The 24,381-nt window shown below is 34.3% G+C and overlaps 3 protein-coding genes across 3 annotated transcripts; all 3 read right to left on the minus strand.

Moving 5' to 3' along the window:
* Nucleotides 1-11,054: 11,054 nt before the first annotated feature.
* LOC122573717 lies at nucleotides 11,055-19,112 on the minus strand. Its single transcript, XM_043740478.1, has 16 exons — nucleotides 18,978-19,112; nucleotides 18,334-18,450; nucleotides 17,674-17,791; nucleotides 17,316-17,577; nucleotides 16,920-17,039; nucleotides 16,599-16,689; nucleotides 16,397-16,527; nucleotides 15,638-15,770; nucleotides 14,254-14,370; nucleotides 14,068-14,185; nucleotides 13,259-13,523; nucleotides 12,956-13,195; nucleotides 12,550-12,640; nucleotides 12,349-12,482; nucleotides 11,906-12,038; nucleotides 11,055-11,837 (listed from the first exon to the last, which is right to left on the minus strand). Exons 1-16 carry the CDS (start codon nucleotides 19,110-19,112, stop codon nucleotides 11,790-11,792), a joined length of 2,253 nt encoding a protein of 750 aa, XP_043596413.1. The 3' UTR covers nucleotides 11,055-11,789.
* LOC122573582 lies at nucleotides 12,470-15,111 on the minus strand. The gene is made up of 5 exons (XM_043740147.1): nucleotides 14,575-15,111; nucleotides 14,254-14,370; nucleotides 14,068-14,185; nucleotides 13,259-13,523; nucleotides 12,470-13,195 (listed from the first exon to the last, which is right to left on the minus strand). The coding sequence occupies exons 1-5, from the start codon at nucleotides 14,719-14,721 to the stop codon at nucleotides 12,871-12,873; spliced, it is 972 nt and encodes a 323-aa protein (XP_043596082.1). The 5' UTR covers nucleotides 14,722-15,111; the 3' UTR covers nucleotides 12,470-12,870.
* Nucleotides 19,113-20,253: 1,141 nt separating the features above from the next.
* LOC122573579 (odorant receptor 13a-like) lies at nucleotides 20,254-24,205 on the minus strand. Its single transcript, XM_043740139.1, has 11 exons — nucleotides 24,067-24,205; nucleotides 23,707-23,942; nucleotides 23,174-23,290; nucleotides 22,988-23,105; nucleotides 22,180-22,444; nucleotides 21,997-22,116; nucleotides 21,398-21,488; nucleotides 21,192-21,325; nucleotides 20,622-20,754; nucleotides 20,471-20,552; nucleotides 20,254-20,362 (listed from the first exon to the last, which is right to left on the minus strand). Exons 2-10 carry the CDS (start codon nucleotides 23,851-23,853, stop codon nucleotides 20,502-20,504), a joined length of 1,176 nt encoding a protein of 391 aa, XP_043596074.1. The 5' UTR covers nucleotides 23,854-23,942; nucleotides 24,067-24,205; the 3' UTR covers nucleotides 20,254-20,362; nucleotides 20,471-20,501.
* Between the last annotated feature and the right edge of the window lie 176 nt (nucleotides 24,206-24,381).

A 24,381-nucleotide genomic window follows, 5' to 3' on the forward strand; every position in this document is an offset into this window, starting at 1 on the left:
ATGGCTGTTTTATAATTGTTTTATCGTATTTACGGAATAATGGTGAGTGAAGAATCTTTATAGATTACTGGAATCATAGATCTAAAGATGCTGTCCTTCAACTTAGATACCAAGATCTAGTTTATTTTTAATCCTTTGAGAATGTCTTGTTATTACGTGTTTCTATGATTTCATGGCATTATGTCACTTGGATGGTAGCCTTGAATATCATTATCTAATTCAGATCATGCTGTTCATCTGATTTACAACCTTGTTAAAAAAGAAAAAATCGTCGCTTGGAAAACTTGTGTTCAATGATTTACTTTTATCAGTTTTTTTATGTAAAAATGAAGAAGAATAATATGGAGAGCGAAGACTTTCATTAAAAGGAAAGGTTTTAATAAATTGAACGATTTACAAAACAATTAAAAACACCAGCCATTGACGAATCAGCAAAAATTATTATTTTGAGTAAGCAAAGTTCTTGACTTGTAAAGCCGATTTCGAGCAAAGTAGATTTTTCTGCATTTTGCTCAAAATAATTACAAATTATTTTTCAGTGACTGCCTTTAAAATATTATGAGCTATAACAAGATAAAAAAAGTATAACGTTAAAAAGCTAACATTCCTTATGCAATAAAGCTATGGAAATATTTCAATTTTTAATTATTAGTACTTTCTTTATTCCGATGTACAAATATAACAAAAAATTGAAATAACTGTAATTTGTTTGCTTAAATTATACCTGAAACTGGTCGCGCATTAGCGATGTAGTTTGTTAAAGCAAAGTTCGTTACACCTAGTCGAACGCAGGGAGTGAGTCGAGATTCGCCAGTGTGAATCGGTAACCAGCGCCAAATCATGCAAAAAGTCTCCGACAGGACGGCACAGGTTTGGTAAAGTATTTTTAAAACTTGTCTGACTACCCGAGACGCAACCGGCCCATCCTGGAACGCCGATTCGGCGAATACCTCACTCCGTGGATTCTGGTGAAGAAAAATCTCAACCTTGAACTTTCTTAAGTCAACAACTAATAGAAAATAAGACAAGTACTTTTTTCCATCTAATTATTTTAATCGCGTTAATTTATATATATTGTTCTTTGGTGATTATTCACTATACCTCAGCGTTGTTTAGATTTTTAGGAACTTTCTTTTCAACTTCTTTTATCAACTGACAAATGTACGTATCGTAGGAGTTTCATAATTTGTACGATCCTGATCGCGTTACCGATTATCCCTTGGAATGAAGGAAATAGTTAACGATACAAAAATTTAACAAACGTTTCCGAGTTAAAAATAAATTAGTTAACGACCTGAAATGGTGGAAAGACGACATTAGTTTAAACATAACAATGGAATTTAATATGCGTATCGTACTTCCAAAAGAATGATTGCGAGGTAAATACCTAATTTTACTTTGTAGTTCCTCAGTTATTGTTCATATTAGTCTCCAAGTCCTTTTGGAAAACAGGTTCGTAGTAATAAAAAATTTAATTGATACGTTCAGTTCAGAACCTTAATAAAGGCATTATTTTGAAACATATAAAAAAGTTCGGATATATCTGAGTTTTAATTAAAAACCCGCATTAAAGTATTACAAAGTATGGCTGAAAATCAATGAAACTTATAAATTAATTCGTGTTTCAGGTTATACGTATATCTGTATTACTTTATTGCTTCGGGATAATAATTTACAATTTTAAGCTAAAAAGAATCGCAGTATAAGTACGACACTTAATCATTACCGAAAATCGATCGTTACCGCTAACCTTTGACAGGCCAAACGATTTTACGAGAATTCTTTCGCCCGAACGATCATCGCGAAATTCTTTTACGAGTCTCGACGAAAATAAAGGCGAAATAAAAATGTTGCACGGCCGAAAACGATCTCAAAGACGACCTGTTCTACGAACTGCAGCATAGGAGTTAGTCTACCATAGGAAAATACAGCAAAGCATAGGTGACGATTTTTGCGAAGAATTTATGCGAATGATACGTTCTGAGACCTTCAACGAAATCGTCGATTTCGAGTACAAGACAGCCAAGAAAGGAATGTCGCGCGTTGGCCGTCGTAAAGCGCCTTGCCTCGTAAAGAAACTTTTACGAACCAAATAAATATGGCCGCGTAAATATGGTTGCGCACTTGCCCTCGAACATTGCTTAACGAACGGTCGTCTCTTTATCACCCTTTACCGCCCTCGTGACTTCACCACGAATGGAACACGTTACATAAACGCAAACCTTCGTCTGAAAGGAGACTAGCTATTAAGAGACGAAGAGAAGAAATGTTTGAGATGTTCTTGCGGTGTAGATCATCGATTTCGCTTCACAAATCCATCGATTCTTTATCTTTGTAGGATATTTCTAGCTTTTTCGGGCAAGTTACAGAGGTATAATATCGACAGGGAAAAATACGAAGAGAATGTTGTATGAAGTGTTACTTTATATATGTTAGTCTTTCAACAAACCGACGACGATATGTCGTTCCATATGAAAGGTTTTCTGGTTGAGCGTTTCCGTATGAAGCACAAAGATTAATAGTGTAATGTCATCGAAGTAGATCTGAAATGTTTACAGCTAACGAAATGAGTGTAAACGAATCGTAAATTTTAGTAGAATGTTTCAATTTTCAAGAGGCTGTCACGTCACCGCGTATTACGATGTCCATATCTTTGACGAGAATCCTTTTCCAAACTCGCCGCCCTACGTTTTCCATTTGCATATCAATATCATTCTCCGATCAAAAAGATCAACGCACATTGGAAATAAGTCGTAACTCGAATATTCGAGCATATTACGTTCGGACCTTTTTCCATCTTAAACCGAGGTTGATGTCTCAAGGGAAACCCTTATCACCAACAGTATGAAACGAAGAGAACGTATACGTTCCTTAGCTTCGATTCGTACAAGAAATATGACGATATACACAGGACGTTTCTAATCTTCTCGACAAATTAAAGAAGTATAATCTACAAGGGAAAATAAACCAGATGTTATATGAGGTTTTGCTGCAATCCTTTGCAAAGTTATAAGTACACTGTCGTGCCAAGCTTAAAATCTGCAAGCATGACATCCATCAACCATCATAAAGACTGAAAATTTAAATAGCCACATGTTTTATTGCATGTTTGAAGAAGTTTCGTAGCACACCGATTGAAGATCACAGCTTTAAATTGAGTCAGCAGTCGGCTAAATGAAATTCACGCGCGCTCACGAGAGTCGAGGAACCAATTTCAGCGAAGCGTTTGCGCTCGCGTACTGGCTTTCGGAGATTTAACCGAAGATCTCTATCTGAGACATGGCCCCGATATCAACTGCGATCTAGTTTGTTCGAAGAAGCGCCTAACGTTGTCGCAATGCATCATTCCAGAGGGAGGAAACCACTTCCTCCTACGCAGAGACATCTTAGACGCAGACGTCGAGCCATTCACAGACTCGCCAGGATCAATATGAGAAAGTTCCAGGACCTCGAAATCCTCTACAGTTCCGCGGAACTGTCGACGTGCCCTTCCTATTTGCCCAGCCTCTGGCCACGTTTTTCCTCCCTTTTTTCTTTCGTCGATGGGGCGGCTCGAAGAAGAGAGAGTACGAGGCAAAAGAGCGTCGTACACGAGGAGAAATTCTAAAAAGGGACCTCCTGATCTCGAGGCTCAATTTCAATGAGTTACGGCCTTCAAAGAAAAGACACAGGAAAAAGCAGAAAAAGAAAACGATCCGAGTTAGAAGGAAAATTGTGGAATGTTGGTTGCATTATATCTGATGGACAAAAAATGATTAACTTCAAGATACTTGAAATTCGCAGTTTTTATAGGTTCTTAAAGGTTATCGCGTTGATTAACGTTATTGATAGCATTTTTTAATGTTCAGGAAAATGCCAGAAGACGCTTTTCGTCCTACAATCAAACGGAAAGATAGTCTTCACGTGCAGTTGGTTGACAACGTATTGAGTTTTAACCGTTCAAATGTAATTGCGAATTTTCTATTTTTATTATTATCTCCCCATAATAATCTATCTTATGTTTCCTTATAATAGGTAAATAAATTTATGAAAATAAGATTTCTTTCATAAAACACGTGTCGCTGACACGATCGTGGACGTATAGAAGAAAGTTCATCGATACTTGTGTACATGAGTACAAGTAAAATTTGTGTTAAATCTTTCCTGCTCTAAATACTCTTCCATTATAGGACATACAATGTGTACATTCATTTTTCTTGTCGATAAGAATTCAGTCTTGTTGAATAACTGCGTTTTTCCCGTGCAATTTAAACTGCAATTTTCACTTTTCTTTTGACCGTAACTTCGTGTGTATTAAATGATCAAAGACGCTTGTAAACCAAAGTCTGCCCCGAACGAACCATTGGTTCACTTGAGACACAATTTCATGGAACTCGCAGAATCGCCAGAAGATAAATGCACATATAAGCGGCTGATCTGTCGCAAGATCGACGAGAAATTCCACGAGGTGGCTCGCGAGACGAGGCAGAAATTAGGCTAAACCATGTATGGCTCGAAACGAACTGCCACGCTTTTCCTTTATCGAACGAACACACTGTCGTTGTCGTCTTCCATGTTCGTTTGTCCGTGAAATTGAGCGGATCAGGGAGCAACAGCTAAGTACACACGGAAGCCATCGTCGTCGTGGAGGACACTTTTCGTTCGATCGTTCGTCATTCGAATTTTTTCGCGGCGCGAGAAAGCGGAGTGAAAACCAACGGCAGATTGTATATTTCCAGAACGCGCAGTTCGATCGCGATAGGTGCCGATATTCAGGACAAAGATAGATCCGCGTTTTGCTGCGCGTAAATTATGGTCATACAGATTCGCGTAATTTCGCTTCATGGAACCGGATGCGCCTCGATGCAACCATGAGATTTCAGTGGCAGTGTTTCTTGCACGTTGATGCGGGTAGTAGGTGCACGAGGTGCCTTATATTTTACTATTCTGCTGGTAGTTGCTATATAGCGAAGATTGGATCTTGTTGAAAAGAATTGTTCGCGATTGAGTATAAACGATGGTTTCGTAATGTAGATTTTTATAAGTATTTATTTTACCTGTTGAGTGAATCGTCTTTTAGCTGAAGACTTGCACAGTTTCGCATCTGAAATTTAATAAAGAGAGATCAATTTCAATAAGTGCTAAATTGGATTCGGTTCTTGTGTGTGTGAATATAACGCAATTTATTTTTGATAAAAATCAAACAATCTAAATAAAGTGATTATATCCAAGAGATTGACAATTCGAGTGAAGGATTAACTGGTCTTCAAGTAAACGGACTAATTTAATGTAGAGACTAACGATGAAACTGCCTAGTTTATAATTAATCGCACATTCTCTTTTGTAATTTATTGATTAAGTCCCTGTGTACAATAGAAAAATTTATTCATTCTATTGATCGACGCATTTTGTAACTCTAAGTACATTTTTAGATTCATTTAAAATTTTGTCGATGTAATTGTGATAGTCGTACCTCGTTACAGTTCGAAATAAATTTACAAATATGTTATATAACATAGATATGATACAATATACATATACATAAAATTTTTCTATATCAGGTGTTCAAATATTTTTATGAACTACTGTATTTTTTGTAATATTTCTATCTTTCAGTAATCTTATCAAGATGACGCGGCTACCCTGTTTGTCACCGCTACTTATCGATTGGAAGACACGTCGCATCGTCCCCAATTTGTCACATCGTACACCCCAATGACCCACCCCATCTGATTCTATGTATAATCTATCACATCGAATGAGTAGGGTGCTCCCTTTTTTGTTGACGACAGATGCAAAAGATATCGAATTTCGTGTAACCACTTTAGAAAACATCAATGAATCGTATTTCTAATCGTAAATTTATTAAAACTTCGTACGTATAGAAAGAAAATTATTTTTGTTTTTATAATATAGTTAGAGATTACTATTAGTTGAATAAAAATAACTTTATGCCGTCACGATATCATACAACGATATCACATCGTCTAAAGTTATGTGTACAAATTATTATTTACCTAGACATTGAGAATTTCGAATCACAAAAGTAGCACAAAGTTTCGAACTTCCGAAACTTTTTCAGTTCATAAATCAAAATGGAAATTAAAGGATTTCGAGATTTTGAGGTTCCAAAGGTTTCAACCCTAATATAATGTAAGTGAACGATATTTCTCGTGTAGACATCGATCAGGCACCATTTCCGAGATAACAAGAATAAACACCAGAATATATTTTTTTATTATTATTTAATTTGTATTTTATAATTTGTCCAGTTGGACATTCGGTAAATTTTTCTAGCTTAATTGTTAAATAATACGTAGATGGCTACCTCCAGCGGGATATCATCTTCGAGTTCCAGAATATTAGGTGCTAATTATCCTGAAAGGAATTCACGAAAATGATAACATTGAAACGTGATAAAGCGTACTGACAAAAGAGAAACAGCGAAATCGCGTAACTATTCGACGTAACGACTGCAACTTCCAGGAACGAACGATGCAACGGGTATCGTTGCAAGAGAATAACGGTGGTCGTAAATCGTGAAACCTCTAAATCCGTGAAATGGAAAATATCAGACGCTATTACGACCCGGTTATCGTTTGGTGCTGTTTCTTATTTGCTATCCATCTTGTTTATTACGTTTACTACACCGTAATCTTTCAGCAAACACACTTTTATTGATTTTGCATTGAGAAGATTGTTCAATTATTTAAATTTCACTGATAATTTATAAAATTCACAATTCTTCATAGCAAGTTCAAGATACACATCTTTCGGATAGCTAAATCGTATCGTCGGTTTAGGTTTCTCCAGCAACCAATGCGAAACGAGTTTCATTTAGCTTTGCGGTTGAGGAGTCGGGTCATTAGATTTGATGAACTGCGGTTACGTCAGCGAGATGTTTCCTGCGTAAAGTACATTCCTTTTGGAGCCGAAGAATTTTCTAGGATTCTGATTTCTGATCAATTTAATCCTCTATATTATCCTATTACATTTTAATTTTATATATAATATATTATATATAATATTATTATTATTAAAAATATTATTATAATATTATTAAAAATATTAATCGTTGTGATAGCGAATAAAATTGGTAAAAAGATCCTCCAGAACTCACAATAGTTATTTTATAATAATTTTATATTTTATAGCAGTATAATGTACATATATGTACAATGTAGACATAAAAGTTTTCTACGACCAGTTCAAATACTTTTGTGAGCCAGTGTATGTGTAAACCCTATACTACGATGTTTTATATATTACATCCAACGAAGAAACAATGTGGAGTCAGTTACGATTATTCTCAAAGAAAAAATCACTTAAAAGGAACATATTCCGCCGAATAACGATTGCGAATTTTCAGCGAGCGTTTTCCTACGCAATTCCATTTTCCAAGGCAATCCCATTTTCCAGTGAACGCCCCTGAAGCAAGATTACAGGACGTGGAATGCTCGTCAAGTCGCCTATGGACATTCACCGATCGGAACGAATCCAAATTGCACAATTTTCAATCGACGATTCTCGTCGCGTTTCCCGTCGGAATTAACGAAACCACCAGGTTCGTTCACTATGCTCGTTGCCACCTATCCTGCAGCAATTTATTAACACCGTGATCCTTGAAAATTCCCGATGAGACGAGTCGTTAAGACCGATCGTTCCTCCAACGAGTTTGTCGATCACGAGTCACGACTTTTACCTTTAAGCGCTTCTCCTACATTCGAATCGACGTACGTCGCGAAACAATCCTGCTGGATTTTATCCCACACCAGTCACGAAATCTATCTTCGTATTTTCTTCCTCCTCGTTCTTTCGAAATTTCAAATATCGAAGCTGATCGCATGGATGAGCTGGCCCGCGATTTTTCGACGTGATTGTTCGATGATGGGCAATCATGCGATGGAAGAGAGATTCAATTGGCAGTCGGAATACCGCGGGATTGATCGTTTCGTAGAAATAGTCTGGCGCTGAATTAGTTTACGGGCAGGTGAAAACTGGCTGTTGACGCAGAAGGAAGAATTAAAATCGGCGATTACGTTAGAAGAATATGAGGTGTAAGAAGATGGCGCGCGAAATTCCTCTGTCAAATAGTTCTCCTGATACGATATATTTTCGAAAAATTTTTCCAAGAAAATTTCTCGAGAATCAGTGAGAATTTTTGGCCCAAGACTGGGAACTTGTATTAGGAAAATATGATTCGTAGTAGATGATAATAAATTTGAGAAATGGGGATTCAGCCCACTGAATACTGGGTTTTATCGATATAATCGAACATTGAGTGTTTAAATACTTTTGTAATCTCGACGAAGCATATGCACTCTTGTAATTTGATATAAGTATCTTGTAACTTCTATAAAGTTTCAAGATGATTCAACACACATAGGAAGGCCATCGTGTCCATCGTGGAAGGCACTTGAAGATAGTGTCCCGCTGGGGTAGTCATTCACATGTTATTTAGCAATTGAGCTAGAAAAATTTACCGAATGTCCAGCTGGACAAATTGTAAAGTACGAATTAAATGATAAAAAAGGAAAAAAAGTCGTGGACGGTATCTACAAGCCTTTCGTTGGCCTGCTAATTACATTGTTCGATTATACCAATTGGTCTGAACGCAAGGAGGCTAAAGTAAGATAATTTTAAGCAGAAGAGACTCAACGCTACTGTTCTACAATTACTCATAGAACCGTTATTGTCCCGTGAGCGGGGGGATTAACGACGTCCACGGGCGATAGATATCCGCTGAAAGAAAGAAAAACTCGCTCTCCTTGTCCCGATGTGGCCAATTACTCTAGATTCTTTACTTTCGCGAGAAGCCTCGTGCCTCGAGTCATGAATAGCTCGTGCGCGTATACGCGCGAGATCGCGGCATAATTTTCAACGAATCCAGCAACGCTCGATTAACGTGGAATTGAAATTCATATACGTGACACCTGCGCCGATGCCCGGCCTCTTTTTCCGTTTCTGAATCCAACAACGTCATTGAGAAACTAACTAACCATCGTTCCGTGCACCATAGTTTCGCCTTTCGACATCCACACGGATTTATATCCGAATGTAAAAGAAGTCGATACGCGCAAGTCATACGAAGCAAAAACATTTTGCTATGTTAGAAAGCAGTTAACGAATTAACTGTTATGAACAAATGTAGACAATATTGCGTTGCACGATAATAAGAATGGCATTTTAGAATGGTGTTCTAAGAGAGTTACGTTTCTCTACGTGACGATGAAATAAAGGAGACGATTAGAACGTGTTTAAAACGAGGGATTTATGTACTTGCCTTCGGTAAATCCTTCAGCGGACGATCTTGGATTGAAACGATTAATTTCTTCAATTTCGATTGTTTAAACACTCTCTAATGTATATCCATGTCCCTAAAACAATCTGCATTAGTAATTTACAGATGAATACACGTTATTTATATGGTATATTTTAATACTATTCTAGTATGGTGGACGAGGGGCCTGGGGGGTGTCAGGCGAGTTATAAACAAGCGGTTGCGGAACATGTGCGTGGTGGGGCTAAGACAAAACATAAGGGGTTGCTAAGGGACATAAACAAATTAACAGTCATTGTGAGTTGAAAAGTCAGAGAGTGCGAATTGCGTTGTCGAGAGAGCGTTGAATCCGTGGTGACGAGAGTTGCAAATTAACTATCTAGTTGTCTTCATTACAATACGTTAATGTGATTAGTTCCTGTTAAATAACCATTGTTTCCTGTTTAACCAACATCTGTTTAAATAAACTAATTGTAATAAAGATCCTATACTATTATAATGGATTTCTTTAGAACCATTCTTCAAATATCAACCGTTTCCACGATGATTATAATTATCATGGAACAGTGCGTGGTTGCACGTAGGAAAGTTCACCTTTAGCAAGATTTTTTTTATTTAATTTGTACTTTACAATTTGTCCAGCTGGACATTCGGTAAATTTTTCTAGATTTATTGCTAAATAATATATGGATGGCTTCCCCAGGCTGGATACCATCTTCGAGTTTGTCTATTTTATTCCTTTAGTGAGGTCAGTGAGGTGTTTTCTCTTTAGTCTTCTTTTTATAAGAGCTTTATTCGCTTCAGCAGCTAGCTGGTTTGGATGTGCTGCCGCTTTTTGCTTGTATCTTCTGCGTACCTCCCGATTTCTTCTTTAACCGTTGGTATTTTCAAGTCTTTGCGTATATCATTGTTTTAGCAACGTGATGCTGAATGTTACCATTGAGAGAGCAATGCAAATACGAAGATACGTAGAATGACTGGCTTGAATAGTTTTCAGGAAACTGTTTCGAAGCCATTAAAACAGGTCCATGGTATATTCAAGTAAACGCATTAAATTAGCTTTTCACAAAGGATATAACCTAACAAATACGAAGATGGTACCCCGCTGGGGGCAGCCACCCACACGATAATCAAACAGCTAAAAAAATTCACCAAATGTCCAAACTGGGAAAATTGTGAATGTAAATTATTAAATAAAAAAAAAAAAATTAGCTTTAAACAACTATCGTTCGGGGTTTGGAGCAGCCGTCGGTTACCTTCTACATAAACCAGATTCTATCCCTCGGGCAAAATGATCACCAGATCTTTAAGCCCCTTATAGCGGACTCTCAATAATCTTAAATACTTATCATAAATTTTAGCATTTTCTATAGTTAAGGTTCTTAAGACCACGCAAGTATCTTTTAAGTTGAAGCATTTGAGTTGTTGTTCATCCCGAAAAAATTCGGAAAAGCAGATTTTTCCCATGTACAATGCCATCGACGAGCGACCTTTTATTGGAGGCGGCCAGCATCCATTCTTATCCACCAGCCTTTTTCTTATCCAATTAGCAGCAATGACCGTTGCCCTCACTTTCCTAACCAAAATTGCCATCAACGAATCTGCGTGTTCCATGCTCTAGACACAGCCATCACTAGTTCTCCTCCGCGACAGCACTATCACGGAACTAGTACAATAGTTTTTCAATCTTCAATCAATCAGCCGACAAACACAAAAATGCTGAAATAATCGTATACGTCATATGAAAACGTATAAACACACGATACTTCCTGTCATCGATATAACAATAAGCTAGATAAAAGTATATTAAATCTGGCGTTTCGTTCTTCGGTGAAATTATTTCCAAAATAAATGGCGTTAGTGATAGTTGTATGAAACCTGTAGCACAGAAAACGTCCATTCCTGTAAATTGATTGCAACGATATGTGAAACAAATTGTAGAATGAAACGACGTAATGTTCTTATCATTTATTTCAGCAAGATACATCCGACAAAATGAAGCAGCTTTTTTGGCGTATTCTACCATAACGTCAAATTCATCTTTCACTCTATTGATTGACTAATCTTTCCATATAGCATTGAGCAGCATCTCATACTGAAAATTTTTGGGTCTCGTGAGCCAAAAATATAGAACAAATATACGAAAGTTATAATAAGTCTCGTCTGTTCCAGAATAGCAATTTTATAATTATTTTTTCGTGTGTAAAATTGAACATTACGATTCGAATTGGAAATTCGAAAATAAGGTCTTCGCGTCGATGAAAATGTTTTCCTTATTTTAGATGTTAATAATGTCCAATAAATACAATTAACTGCATGTTCTGCTATAATCTACTATTACGTGAAAAATATAAAAATTACTATTTGCAGTGGTCACAAATTACGTTGTAATAATAACATTAAAAGGTCAATATTGAAAAAAAATTCACATAGTGAAAGTGCATCCGTGATAGCACTTTAGGGTTAAAATCCAATTTCACAAAAACTAGTTTCAAAAGTTACTATAATTCAGTGTATATCGGTCCGTTGTTTATGTTGATCTCAACACTGTGTAATAGGAAACGCATAGTTTTATCATCTGAAATAGATCAATATTGTCCAGCAAATGTATCGTAATTATCGAAGATAACATTATTGATACATTACTTCTGAGAAGCTTTGCATGTTCAATTCTATTAAACCACCGGCAGTTAAATAGCGTGGAGTTAGACTTCGCCGCAACGCTAATATATACAACGCTTGCGTCTTTGGATTTGCATTGTACCACGATGCCTCGTATCTACGAATTAAATTATAATCTATAAATTTCATACATTTAAGTCGTACAAACAACCACTCCAATGAGGTGAAAATAGATTAGAAATTTCTGGTTTACACTGACATCTTATGGCAAACATAGTTACTTTATATTTAATTTAATTCCAAAACATGCTATACAGGAAAATTTAAATTACCTAAAACGCTTTATACTATACAGGAATATAGAATCATAATTCTTCGTTCTTCCGCATTATTAATAGCCCAAGCGAGTGGTTGATAAGACTACATATGAAAATAAAATGTTTAGAATACACATGTATTATACCCACATTGCATTGTAAATCATATCGGACGAATTTATGATGAACTGTCCCTGCATCGTTAGACAGAACAGATGCAAGAACTGAAGAATCAGAAGGCTGACAAATTTATAGAAATCCAGACATATTTCCATCGTAGTGATCTAATTTCAAACAATCAATAGTAATGAGTCATGGTCAACGACACAAAGACGATTAGAAGAAGCTTACCTGTACCATCGTAATACTAAGAGACAAGACTATTATAGCCATACATAGAAGAAGGTACATAACATGTGCGCTCTCGATTTTTGTCAGAAACCTGGTAGCGAAGTAAAATTAAGGAAAACGTTTCTCGGCCGCAACAGAAATCCCCGAAAGAGAAGCGGAAAAATATATAATTAAAAGTGAGAACATAGCAGCACGGGCTCAACAATAGAAATTAGTTTAAAAACTATGAGAATTATAATTTCTGTTTACGTCGAACACCACGATCGTTAAATATTCAAAAGATTTATCTGACATTAAAGTTATAAAAAATATCTATCTATTTCAATGTTGACGATGATTGAAAGTAATCGAAGATTGAAAAAGTAACCAATAGCAATTTCTGACATCGATAATGGTTACCAGTAACCAAAAATAATTAAATCTTTTGTCATGGTTATTCGTAAATAAATCATTGAAACTAAGATATGAATTCATATCATTTTCACTTAAGCATTCAAATTGTTTATAATCGCTGGTTAATACTGACATTATTGCCCGTTGGTGCCCCTGTATAGAAAAACGTAGTCTTTTATTTATCTCCTTTGCCTCCTTTTCGGGATTCCTCGTATTGAAGGAAAGGTCATTGATGGCATTTTTGAAGCGATATCTATAAATATTGCAATTTATTCAATAAAATATGAAGTATGGAAGAAATTTTCGATTTACTTACCCGGCCACAGTCAACAATCCGCATGCATGTTGCACAAGGACCATGTAACAAGTATCACAACCGACGAACACAATGAGCACGATATATATAGAGAGGCCCAGATACATTTGAATGTAGTAATAATATTTGCGATCATCCTCGACAAAATAATAAGCTGGTATTGCGTATACCATTGGCAGCGATGCATTGTGTGGTTTCATTATGTGCATTAGGCGCACTGTCCACGGCAGTTGTAGGAAAAGGAATGCGCATATGCACGCGTTTACTAGAAGTAAATGGTTGTTATCTTAATTATTACATTACGAATATTTATGCAAATACATATTATTGCACATACATGCAAAAAGATGGAACCTAAGTAAAGATTTTTTCTCGCTCACGACATTGTATAACGAATGCTATATATCTTGGATATTTATTATTTTTTTGCATATTATGTGTATTTCGTCCATTTTCATACCTCCAAGTTTCCCATAAATGCACAAACATTCGCAGTCTATTAATTATATTAAAAAATGTTAAATAATGAACCCCAGTATGGACAACCGGTCCCCATTTTTAATGTTTTATTTTCTAGTAAAAGATATCACAGAATCACACCAGATTTCCATTCATTGTGTACTTTTACGTCACGAATGCAACAGTTTTCGATATTTATGTTTCAAATTTAGTTATGCATTTATTGAGTAATTTAAAATTAATTGTTGTATTTTGAATATCTACGTAAGCGTTAACTAGATCAGTTTATGTTGTGTACTAATGATATTATCAACCAGAATTGCAACTGGCTTTTCTAGATATTGATTTACCAAGGTAGAACATCGCAAGAGTGGTTCCCCTATATGCGTATGTCGTCATAATGGCAACTTCTTCTTTCAATCGATCGGTTGCCCAATCCTCGGACATGTCATTCAAAAGGGATTTAAGCTAGAATATTTATAAGAATGATGTGCAAATTAAAAGTATCTTGTAATGATTAGCAAACATTTTCTTACCTTCTTTGCGTTCAGAATATAGTTACCATGTTTTACGACCATGACAATTCCTGTGCCTATTATAGATGACTGCTCTATCACGACTTTCAAAGTGCCTATATGTACAATTCTTGCTACCTAGAATTGAAGTTAATGGTCTATTCATAATTATTTAGAAATTTTACTTCTGTTCTCAACATTTAAAATCCGCAAGCAAAATTCATTTCTAAATGGAGTGTTGATGTTAAAACGAAATTTGCAAGTTAATCATGTTTCCATGAATTATATAAAGACTGCGAGAATTTTTTATATAAACACGTAGGTAAATTGGTAGACACGTACCTGTACAAAGACAAATGATGCCATAGTAATATGCACCATAGCCCACAAACTAAACTTAACTTTATTTTGGTCTGGCCAAATTCCACTCAGTTTCCCGAATATTTTCGTTATCCTTAAGAATCGCTTCTCGAATGTAGCTCTATTCATGATAAAAAGCCCAATGTTAACCAACTAAACGCTTGACAATTCCGTACGTCATTACTACTTCTGGATCTGATTCTGTTAATGGAACCGTAAAGTGCACATTAAAATTGTATTTACGATAAAGTGCATCAATTTCAAAATTACTGTTAATCATATGCCACTAATGTAACGTATATGCTGCATGCACATGAATATTTAATCATTGCACTTACAGGAGGAACCAATTGTCCTTATTCTGCATAGGTACTACTTTCTTGCATTATGAATATGACAAATGTTGGAAACGAGTGATATATGCAGAATTATACATTGTCAACGTAAGGTTTTACATATAATGTGAAAAGCAAACTAATACAATGTAGTAGGTTTGCAACAGAACAACGAAGTTAAGAAAATACAGAAATAAGAAGAAGATAAAGATTTTTGAGTGTCTGATTATTTTTATAAAGTTAATAATCGTAATTCTATTTCACGTTAAAAATTCATAATGTAATAAGTAAATTCGATAATGAATTCATGAATAACCATAATTATTTACATTTTATTGATGTAATACGTAATGGATAATGTTTCGTCATGATCTACGTTTTCTACAATTACATGTAACAAATATTTTGATTAACTAACATGCGTATTGACATGATGATAACATATAATATATTGATATGAATCTCACACGAATTACGTAACTTGTTCTATTCCACGTTATGTTTATTATACTCCATATTATTAAATATTATTATTAATTATTATAATTTTCACATTATCGTTATATTCCATATGAACAGTATCACTTAGTTTTCATTACCGTGTAATAAGAAACGGCTGCTTTGATGATCTGGAAACGAAAATTCCGTTCAAACAAAGTTGTGCGTTTGAAGTGTTTAAAGTGTTTAAAATCAACTTGGAATCAGATTACCTCTGCGAAAGATCGTAAATTTAATACTATTAAACCACCGGCTGTTAACAGAGGAGGAGATAGACAACTTCTTAGCGCTAATATATATAACGCTCGAATTTTCGCTGGAAAAGTATACCATGGCGATTCATATCTATAAAGAACAATTTTGTTCAATAAGAAGACAGAGAATCGGAAGATTAAAAAAGAAAATGAATTAGAATTGAAAACTGGTTTAAAACGTCAAATATTTTCAGTGTATTGATGAAAATCACAGCCGCGATATGAAGATTTTAGGTAATCTTTTGAGAGAAAATAGAAAACCGTACCCAAAAATTTCATTATGTTCAACATATTTGAGACAGGTGTACTTGGATATGATTATTTCCAGTGATCGAGTAGTTTTTGCATTTATAATCAGTATACCAATATGTACTTGTTTATAGAATATTTATAGATACAATTTGCACACGTAATAACAGAAGTTATACAAAATATCCAAACTACACCGTACATTGTAATATTTGGTAAGTGAAATAAATCTCTATTTAGGTCTCATTTTTTTAATCACTTTTATAAAGGTATGAATTTGCACAAACATCCAATGTCTAGTTATAATTTGTATGTATCTATAAATTAACAGTCCAGAAAAATTCAATTTTTTTAAATTTATGGACCAATTGCTACTTTATGTTTTAGGAATAGCTTATTTATTATGATATATATATATATATAAATAAATTAGTTTTACTTTTTTATTAATATTCATTCTTTACTCACATAGAGTTAAAAACACCGTCTAGTCCGTTTATTACAAACTGTCCTTGTCCAGTAAGAATAAGCGTGTGAAACAATTGAGCAAACAAAAATATACACTGAACTAGCCATGAGTCATTCTTCTCATTTGCCACCTAAATTCGAGTAATTGATTAATCAATATAGAAAATGTATGTAAGATTAATGGTAACAAATGACATCATACCTGTAACAACGACACACAGATACACATTATCAGCATTCCCACAGAAATGAATAAATAAGTGTGATGATTGGTTTCAATTAGCTTCAGATATCTACGTTAAAGTGTGCAAATTAGTCTGTCAAAAAAATTCATAAAACAATATCATTTTTTTCACTAAATGAGCCATTACATGAAATGAGAAGCGAATTTGCCTATGATATTTAAACGAAGCAGATCTAGATGAAAACTTGCAAAATTTTAACTGTAAAAACGCTTTATTGCAAAAGTATTTCTCTTCTCGTTATATGATATATTTACAGATTTTCGAGTGGTGATACTGACCTTAGAGCATGTTGATGTGCCTGAATCGATTTACACACGTTCCTATAATTGAATTTCGATAATTTTGCATCATTTTTATAGTGATCTAACACACCTTCGCTTACGTTTCTGAACCGATATCTGTATAAATTACCCACAATTATAATTTTCATTATATAATTATATACTATTGGTCTAAGGATTAAAAGCAATCAAACAAATTTTATTCAGTAGTTTACATTATAAGGTACATACATATAATACATAAGAAGCAAGGTATCTATAACAAAATAATTAGAAAATAAAGTCAACGAAGACGGTTCGATTTGTATTTTAAATATGAGCAAGTGTCCTAATGCTTATAACCAACAGCGTGCATCGTCACGGAAACAAACTAAATTCGCAAGAGTTTTTTACCTTGTGATGGCCAGCAGTCCACAAGCATGCTGCACTGCGTATACGTAATTCGCATCACATGCGCAGTATACAAAACCAGTCATGCACATGACAATTACCATATGTATTGCTAAAATGTCGTAGTATTTTTCGTGATCCACGAAATAATAAGCTGGATATATGAACATGCGTTTTCGGGATTCGTTTAACGGCATAAAGATATCTAAAATAGGTGGTACAAGGGGCCACGAAATCATCAATATGCCAGTAATCAAAGCGTGTACTATAAATGGAAAACGTAAATGGTATCTATTACAAATAATGATCAGTATCGATACAGGAATTACCAGAAATTTGAGTATTATATTCAAAAACTTACAAGCATAGCTTAATGTGAGAAGAAGTCCTCTTTGCGAATATGTGATCATAATGTCATTTTCTTCTTTTGATTTTATCGTTGCCCAGTCTGTGAATATGTGGTTCAGCATTGATCTCAACTAGAATTTCCCGATAAAGCTTGAATGTATTGAGAACGGAGTATATGTATCTTTCACAAATCTTAAAACATTCGCGGCTTATAATCTTACGAAAATTCTAAAGTAGAAAGCGAGTTTTTGCAATTACGACAAGGACATGAGTTTGAAGAGTTCGTTGTCTATAGACAAAAGTGACTGATTTACTCATCAATGTCTACACGCGAATTCAACACGTATAGGGCTGAAAAAGAGGTACATATATGTTTCTTTCTCGAAGGATGATCGTATTTCTATATTCAGTAAAGCTGGCAATTTGGCATTCAACAAACTCCTCATTAAAAATAAATATACACTGAGCACCAACGAATTTTCGAAATTCAGTTGCTAAAGAGCGTTGAAGCAAAGGTTAATTAACATCAATTGTAGATTGTCTTAGATTCATTGATATTACATATACTTCAGCCATGATAAAAGCTTAACATCAGTGATCGTCAATGTGTTAATATAATGTTAAAACAATTCGAATTTTGAATAAATCGAGTAATTTCGTAAAACACTCTTACCTTCGTTTCGTTTATAAAGTAATTACCCATTTTCACAAACGTCCCAAGCACTAGTATATAATAAGGCATACTAGTCACAATTCCACGTATACTGGGGAAAAGTATAAGGTACGCGGTCTATAATTACAAACAATGCTTATAACGTTTATCCCCTTTTCATAAGTCTCTAATTTTTCTTTTTAAAATTATTAAATATGTCGGAGATGAAAGAACACCGGAGCCTTCCTTGGGAACCTTGGGAAAACCCCGTAATATTACAATTTATATCCTACCGTAACCGTAATTAAACAATTACCATTTAACCTGAGTGTACTTATTTGGGATCCGTGACAATGAACTTGGGATCGTGGCGACAACCAGTCGCCAGCGTAGCCGCGGTCAAGGGATGAACNCCCGTTGACCGCGTATTCGCCATCAGACCTGGGTTCACTGTCACTACCTTCGCGAGCGCTCAATCACCGTGATAAGTCACTAATATTGTACCACTTTCATCGCGACAATAAACTTCACCGGTGTCGTACCGCACCGATGGCCAACCAGCGTGAAGATTCATTGAACGCCCACAACCCTGATCCCAGCGCTTCTCCGACAAATAAAAATTTAGCTTTACAAGGATCGAATTAGAACTAACTAAACACCGATACCTGCGTAACGAAAGAAGTAAACAATATCGTAAGAGCAATGATTCTTTGTATTAATCTTGGGAAAGGCCTTTGATATGGCCAAACACTAGTTAGCACTCCAAACATTCTGTTGATTTTTAAAAATCTTTTCTCCATTGCTTCCACGTCCATTGAAATAATATAAAGAACGCGCAAAAAGAACGACTTTTCACGAGACAATAGTCTATCTTCAATGATCTTATGATTTTTATCCCATGCGGTGTTCCATTGAATAATTTCTTAGACAGATACAAGCCACTACTATAGATTGTGATTGTCCTTATTAAGCGCTATCGATCTTAATAGCTGTTCATGACTTATTTACTCTTCGCTTAAGAAAATTGCTCAGGAACGGCTTTATTACGCGTAATTCGATGCCAAGTACTTTCTTTCCATTTGGAGAACTACATATATACGAATGACTGAAAGCAACGGTCGTGCATAAAAGCTTATTGTTTTATTCAGTATTAATCGCTGCTAGAGTAGCTGTCGTTCTCGACATGCACAGAAAATTTAGTTTCAGTGATAAAATTTGATTTGTCAAGTGATGTCTGTAATGAGGATGCTTATGTATTGCTCTTTCGATCGCAGTTTTATTAAATTATTTGCTTATAAACAAATCTGCATTTTGCTTTCAGTGGAGTATTAGTCGTGTGAAACCTCACCTCCACTGAAGCAACAACATGTTACTGCACTGTTCTGTTACTAGTGTTACTGCATGTTCAAAATATTTCCAACAAATAGCAACTTATAGAAACATTCTTTGCACGCTGAAGTAACATTGAAGCAACTTTTTCAAGGGAAAAATGTTCCTTTTCTTACTTTTTTACAATTACGTAAGTATTTGGATCTTAAAACAATTACTTGGAAAGATGTTTTAACTTTAATTTAGTAAAATTTATCACACGGGAGAGAAGAGCTGGGAATAATCTAATAAAAACGATTTTTGTCGAATTTTGTAATTTTTTAAATAATAATTCATTCTAGAAGCTAGAAGGAAAATTTACAACATGGTAAAATCGGTATTGTGAAAAATGTTCTATGTATTAATTTATCATTGAATACAAATTAAACGACTTGACAGACACAAATTTTATAAACAACATTCATTTTATAAATGTTTAATAACTTCAGGTGCAATCAGTTGCGTCAATGGCATGGCCACTAATACGAAGAACTTCCAAATTTAACTTCCCTGAATCCACTCATGCTCATACTTGTATTAAATATCTTCTATAAATACTTTCAGATTTGCTTCAAACTTTATCAACGCAATCATGATATGCGAGTTCCACCATAGAGTCAATTTCAAGACACACATAGTATATATTCGTTAAAGGGGTATTGAATCCAATCTGTGTGAGATGCTGTAAGTAAAAACAAAACCATATATTTTTAAATATTTATTTCTGTAATACCAGTTTATCATTCGTATTGATAAAACAATTACTCTCAATAACGTGTATATTGCGTACCGTATAATATAGAAAATTATATTTAAAGAAGTTACGATGTTGTTTTCAACACTGTATAATACGAAACGCATAGTTTCATCACCTGAAATACACCAATATTGTTCCAGTGAATGTGTCATAATTATACAAAATAACACTAGTGATACATTACTTCTGAAAAACTTTGCATGTTTAATTGTATTAAACCGCCGGCAGTTAAACGGGGTGGAGTTAGACTTCGCCGTAATGCCAACACGTAAAATGCTTGCATTTTTGGATTCGTATTATACCATTGTGCTTCGTATCTATGAATGTCATTATAATTTATAAATTTTATATACTTATATGGATCAAACAACCACTTGAATAAGGCGGAAATAAATTATTAAATAAATAAATTTTCTATTTACGAAAGTCAATGGCATACTAAATAGTCTTATTTCTTTCAAAAGTTACAAAATTCATTTATTGTTCTGGATGTTAATTAAATTTGATAATAAAATATTCTTTTTATAAAGGACAATTCTGAAATTTACTGTAAGGGCCAGATTAAAGAAATATAAATAAATAAAAGAACTACCAAATTACATGAAATGCTTTAACCTACGTAGGAATATATAATCATAATTGTTTATTCTCTTGCATTATTATTGCATTCTCATGCAAGTGGTTGATAAAATTACAATATATGGAAGAATGTAATGGAAGAAAATAAAATTTTCATAATGTGTATTGTACTCACATTGCATCGTAAATCTCATCGGACGAATTTATGATGAACTGTCCCTGCATCGTTAGACAGAACAGATGCAACAATTGAATAATCAGAAAACCAATAAACTTGTAAAAATCCCAACAGGGATCCATCGTAGCGATCTAATTTCAAATAATTGATAATGGATTGATAAGTCGCGTTCAACGACATGAAGTGGATTACAAGAAACTTACCTCTACCATAGTAATACTAACACACAGGACTATTATACCCATACACATAAAAAGGTAAGTAACATGTGTGCTCTCGATATTCCGCAGAAACCTATTTAAGTAAAATGAAGGAAAATATTGCTCAGCCAGAACAGAAATCTCCAAAAAAGAAGCGGAGAAATACATGATTAAAAATCAAAATCTAATACCTCAGTCACGGATCAAGAATAACACTCATTTCAAGTATTATGACAAGGTCAATTTTTTGTTTAAATAAAGGTAATGACTGGCGATTCAAAAGATTTTATAAAAAGTAAAATTATTTAAAAATATCTAGTAAAATTAAAAATTGAAATCATTAAGAATATAACATGCAATTTATTAATATAATTAATGATAGAAGTAATGTTAGTGGAAAATATTACAATGTTGATGGTGTTTGAAAGTAATCGAAAACAATTTCCATCATCGATAATGGTTACCACTAACCCAAAATAGTTAAATCCTTTGTCATGGTTACTCGTAAAAAAGAATCATTGAAACTAAGATATGAATTCTTGTACCATAACTTTTTCACTTAAGCATTCAACAATTGTTTATAATCACTGGTTAATACTGACATTATTGCCCGTTGGTGCCCCTGTACAGAGAAACGTAGTCTTTTATATATCTCCTTTGCCCCCTTTTCTGGATTCCTCGCATTGAAGGAAAGGTCATTGATGGCATTTTTGAAGCGATATCTAGAAATATTACAATTTATTCAATAAAATGTGAAGTATGGAGGAAATTTTCGCTTTACTTACCCGGCCACAGTCAGCAATGCACACGCATGTTGCACAAGGACCATGTAACAAGTATCACAACCGACAAACACAATGAGAACGATATATACAGAGAGAGCCAGATACATTTGAATATAGTAATAATATTTGCGGTCATCCTCGACAAAATAGTAAGCTGGTATAGTGTATAATATTGGTGAGGATGTATTGTGTGGTTTCAACATGTGCACTAGGCGCACTGTCCATGGCATTTGTATAAAAAGGACTGTGCATATACACGCGTTTACTGAAAATAAATAGTTACTACCTTAATTGTTATATTATGTACGTTTATGGAAATACATATTATTGCAAACACATATAAAAAGTTGGAGACTAAACAAAGATTTTTTTCACTCACTACATTGTATAACGAATGCTATATATCTTGGACATTTATTATTCTTTTGCATATTATGTCTATTCCGTTCATTTTCATACCTCTAAGTTTCCCATAAATGCACAAACATTCGCAGTCTATTAATTATATTAAAAAATGTAAGATATTGAACCCTAGTGTGGACAACCGGTCCCCATTTTTAATTTTTTTATTTTCTAATAAAAACATCACAAAACCACATCAGATTTCCATTCATTGTGTACTTTTACGTCACGAATGCAACAGTTTTCGATATTGACGTTTCAAATTTAGTTATGCATTTATTGAGTAATTTAGAATTAATTGTTGTATTTTGATTATCTACATAAGCGTTAACTAGATCAGTCTATGTTGTATACTATTGAAATTATCAACCAGAGTTGCAACCTGCTTTTCTAGATATTGATTTACCAAAGTAGAACATCGCAAGAGTGGTTCCCCTATATGCGTATGTCGTCATAATGGCAACTTCTTCTTTCAATCGATCGGTTGCCCAATCCTCGGACATGTCATTCAAAAGGGATTTAAGCTATGATATTTATAAGGTTGGTGTGCAAATCAAAAGTATCTTGTCATGATTGGTAAACATTTTCTTACCTTCTTTGCGTTCAGGATATAGTTACCATGTTTTATGATCATGAGTATTATCGCGCCTATAAAGGACGACTGCTCCAGTACGACTTCCAAAGTGCCTATATGTATAATTCTTGCTACCTAAAATTAATATTACGAGTCTATCGTTATTTATTTATAATTTTTTTCTTTTATTTTATACCCTTAAAGGCTATTATCGACGAAATCATGGTAAAGCTCCTTACATTTTTTTATTTAGGAAATTATTATTTAAGCTTGAAATAAGTGAGATGTTGGTATTAAAGCGAAATTCGCAAGATGTGAAATTTTATTGTAGCATTTACGAGTTAATTATGTCTTCCTTAAATTATCTAAGGACCCCGAGAATTTAGTTTTGAAATGGAAATCATTAGGAATATCTATGAATTTTATTTGCATTTTATATTAATTAAATCGAAATCGAAATGGAATGTGATTTGCGAGTATCGTGGAACGTTCCGTTACGATGTCGTGATTTTTCATGAAATATTGGTGGATATAAATTGATAGATACGTACCTGTACGATGACAGATGATACCATAGTAATATGCACCATAGACCACAAAATGAACTTAACTTTATTTTGACCTGGCCAAATCCCACTCAGTATCGCGAATATTTTCGTTATCTTTAAGAATCGCTCCTCGATTGTAACTCTATTCATGATATGAACCCAATGTTAACCAACCGAACGCTTGACAGCTCCGTACGTTAGTGTACTTTTAACTTCCGGATCTGGTTCTGTTAATGGAACTGTAAAGTACACATTAAAATTGTATTTACGATAAAGTGCATCAATTTCAAAATTGCTATTAATCGTATATCATTAATGCAACGTATATGCTGCATGCATATTATGAATATTGAATCATCATACCTGCTGGAGGAATCATTATATTGTCTGTTCTCATCGTGTGTAAGTACACACATACATATGTATGCAAGGTTGCATGGGAACTACATCTATTCAGTCGTGAGCCGTAGTGTTAAGTGTGACATGTAAAAGATGACCTGTACATCTAGTAAGCTAAAAATAAAGTACGACAAGACGGGCCAACGAAAAAGGTGGTATTGTGAGTACGTAATTATTTTCATAATCATCGATAAATTCGATAATAAGTGACTTAATAACTATGTTTCATTGGAGTTAAAAATGATGCTTCTATTAATATCTATTATTTTTACAATTTCT

Source organism: Bombus pyrosoma, linkage group LG12 (assembly GCF_014825855.1).
Source record: "Bombus pyrosoma isolate SC7728 linkage group LG12, ASM1482585v1, whole genome shotgun sequence".
In the NCBI taxonomy this organism is placed as follows: domain Eukaryota; kingdom Metazoa; phylum Arthropoda; class Insecta; order Hymenoptera; family Apidae; genus Bombus; species Bombus pyrosoma.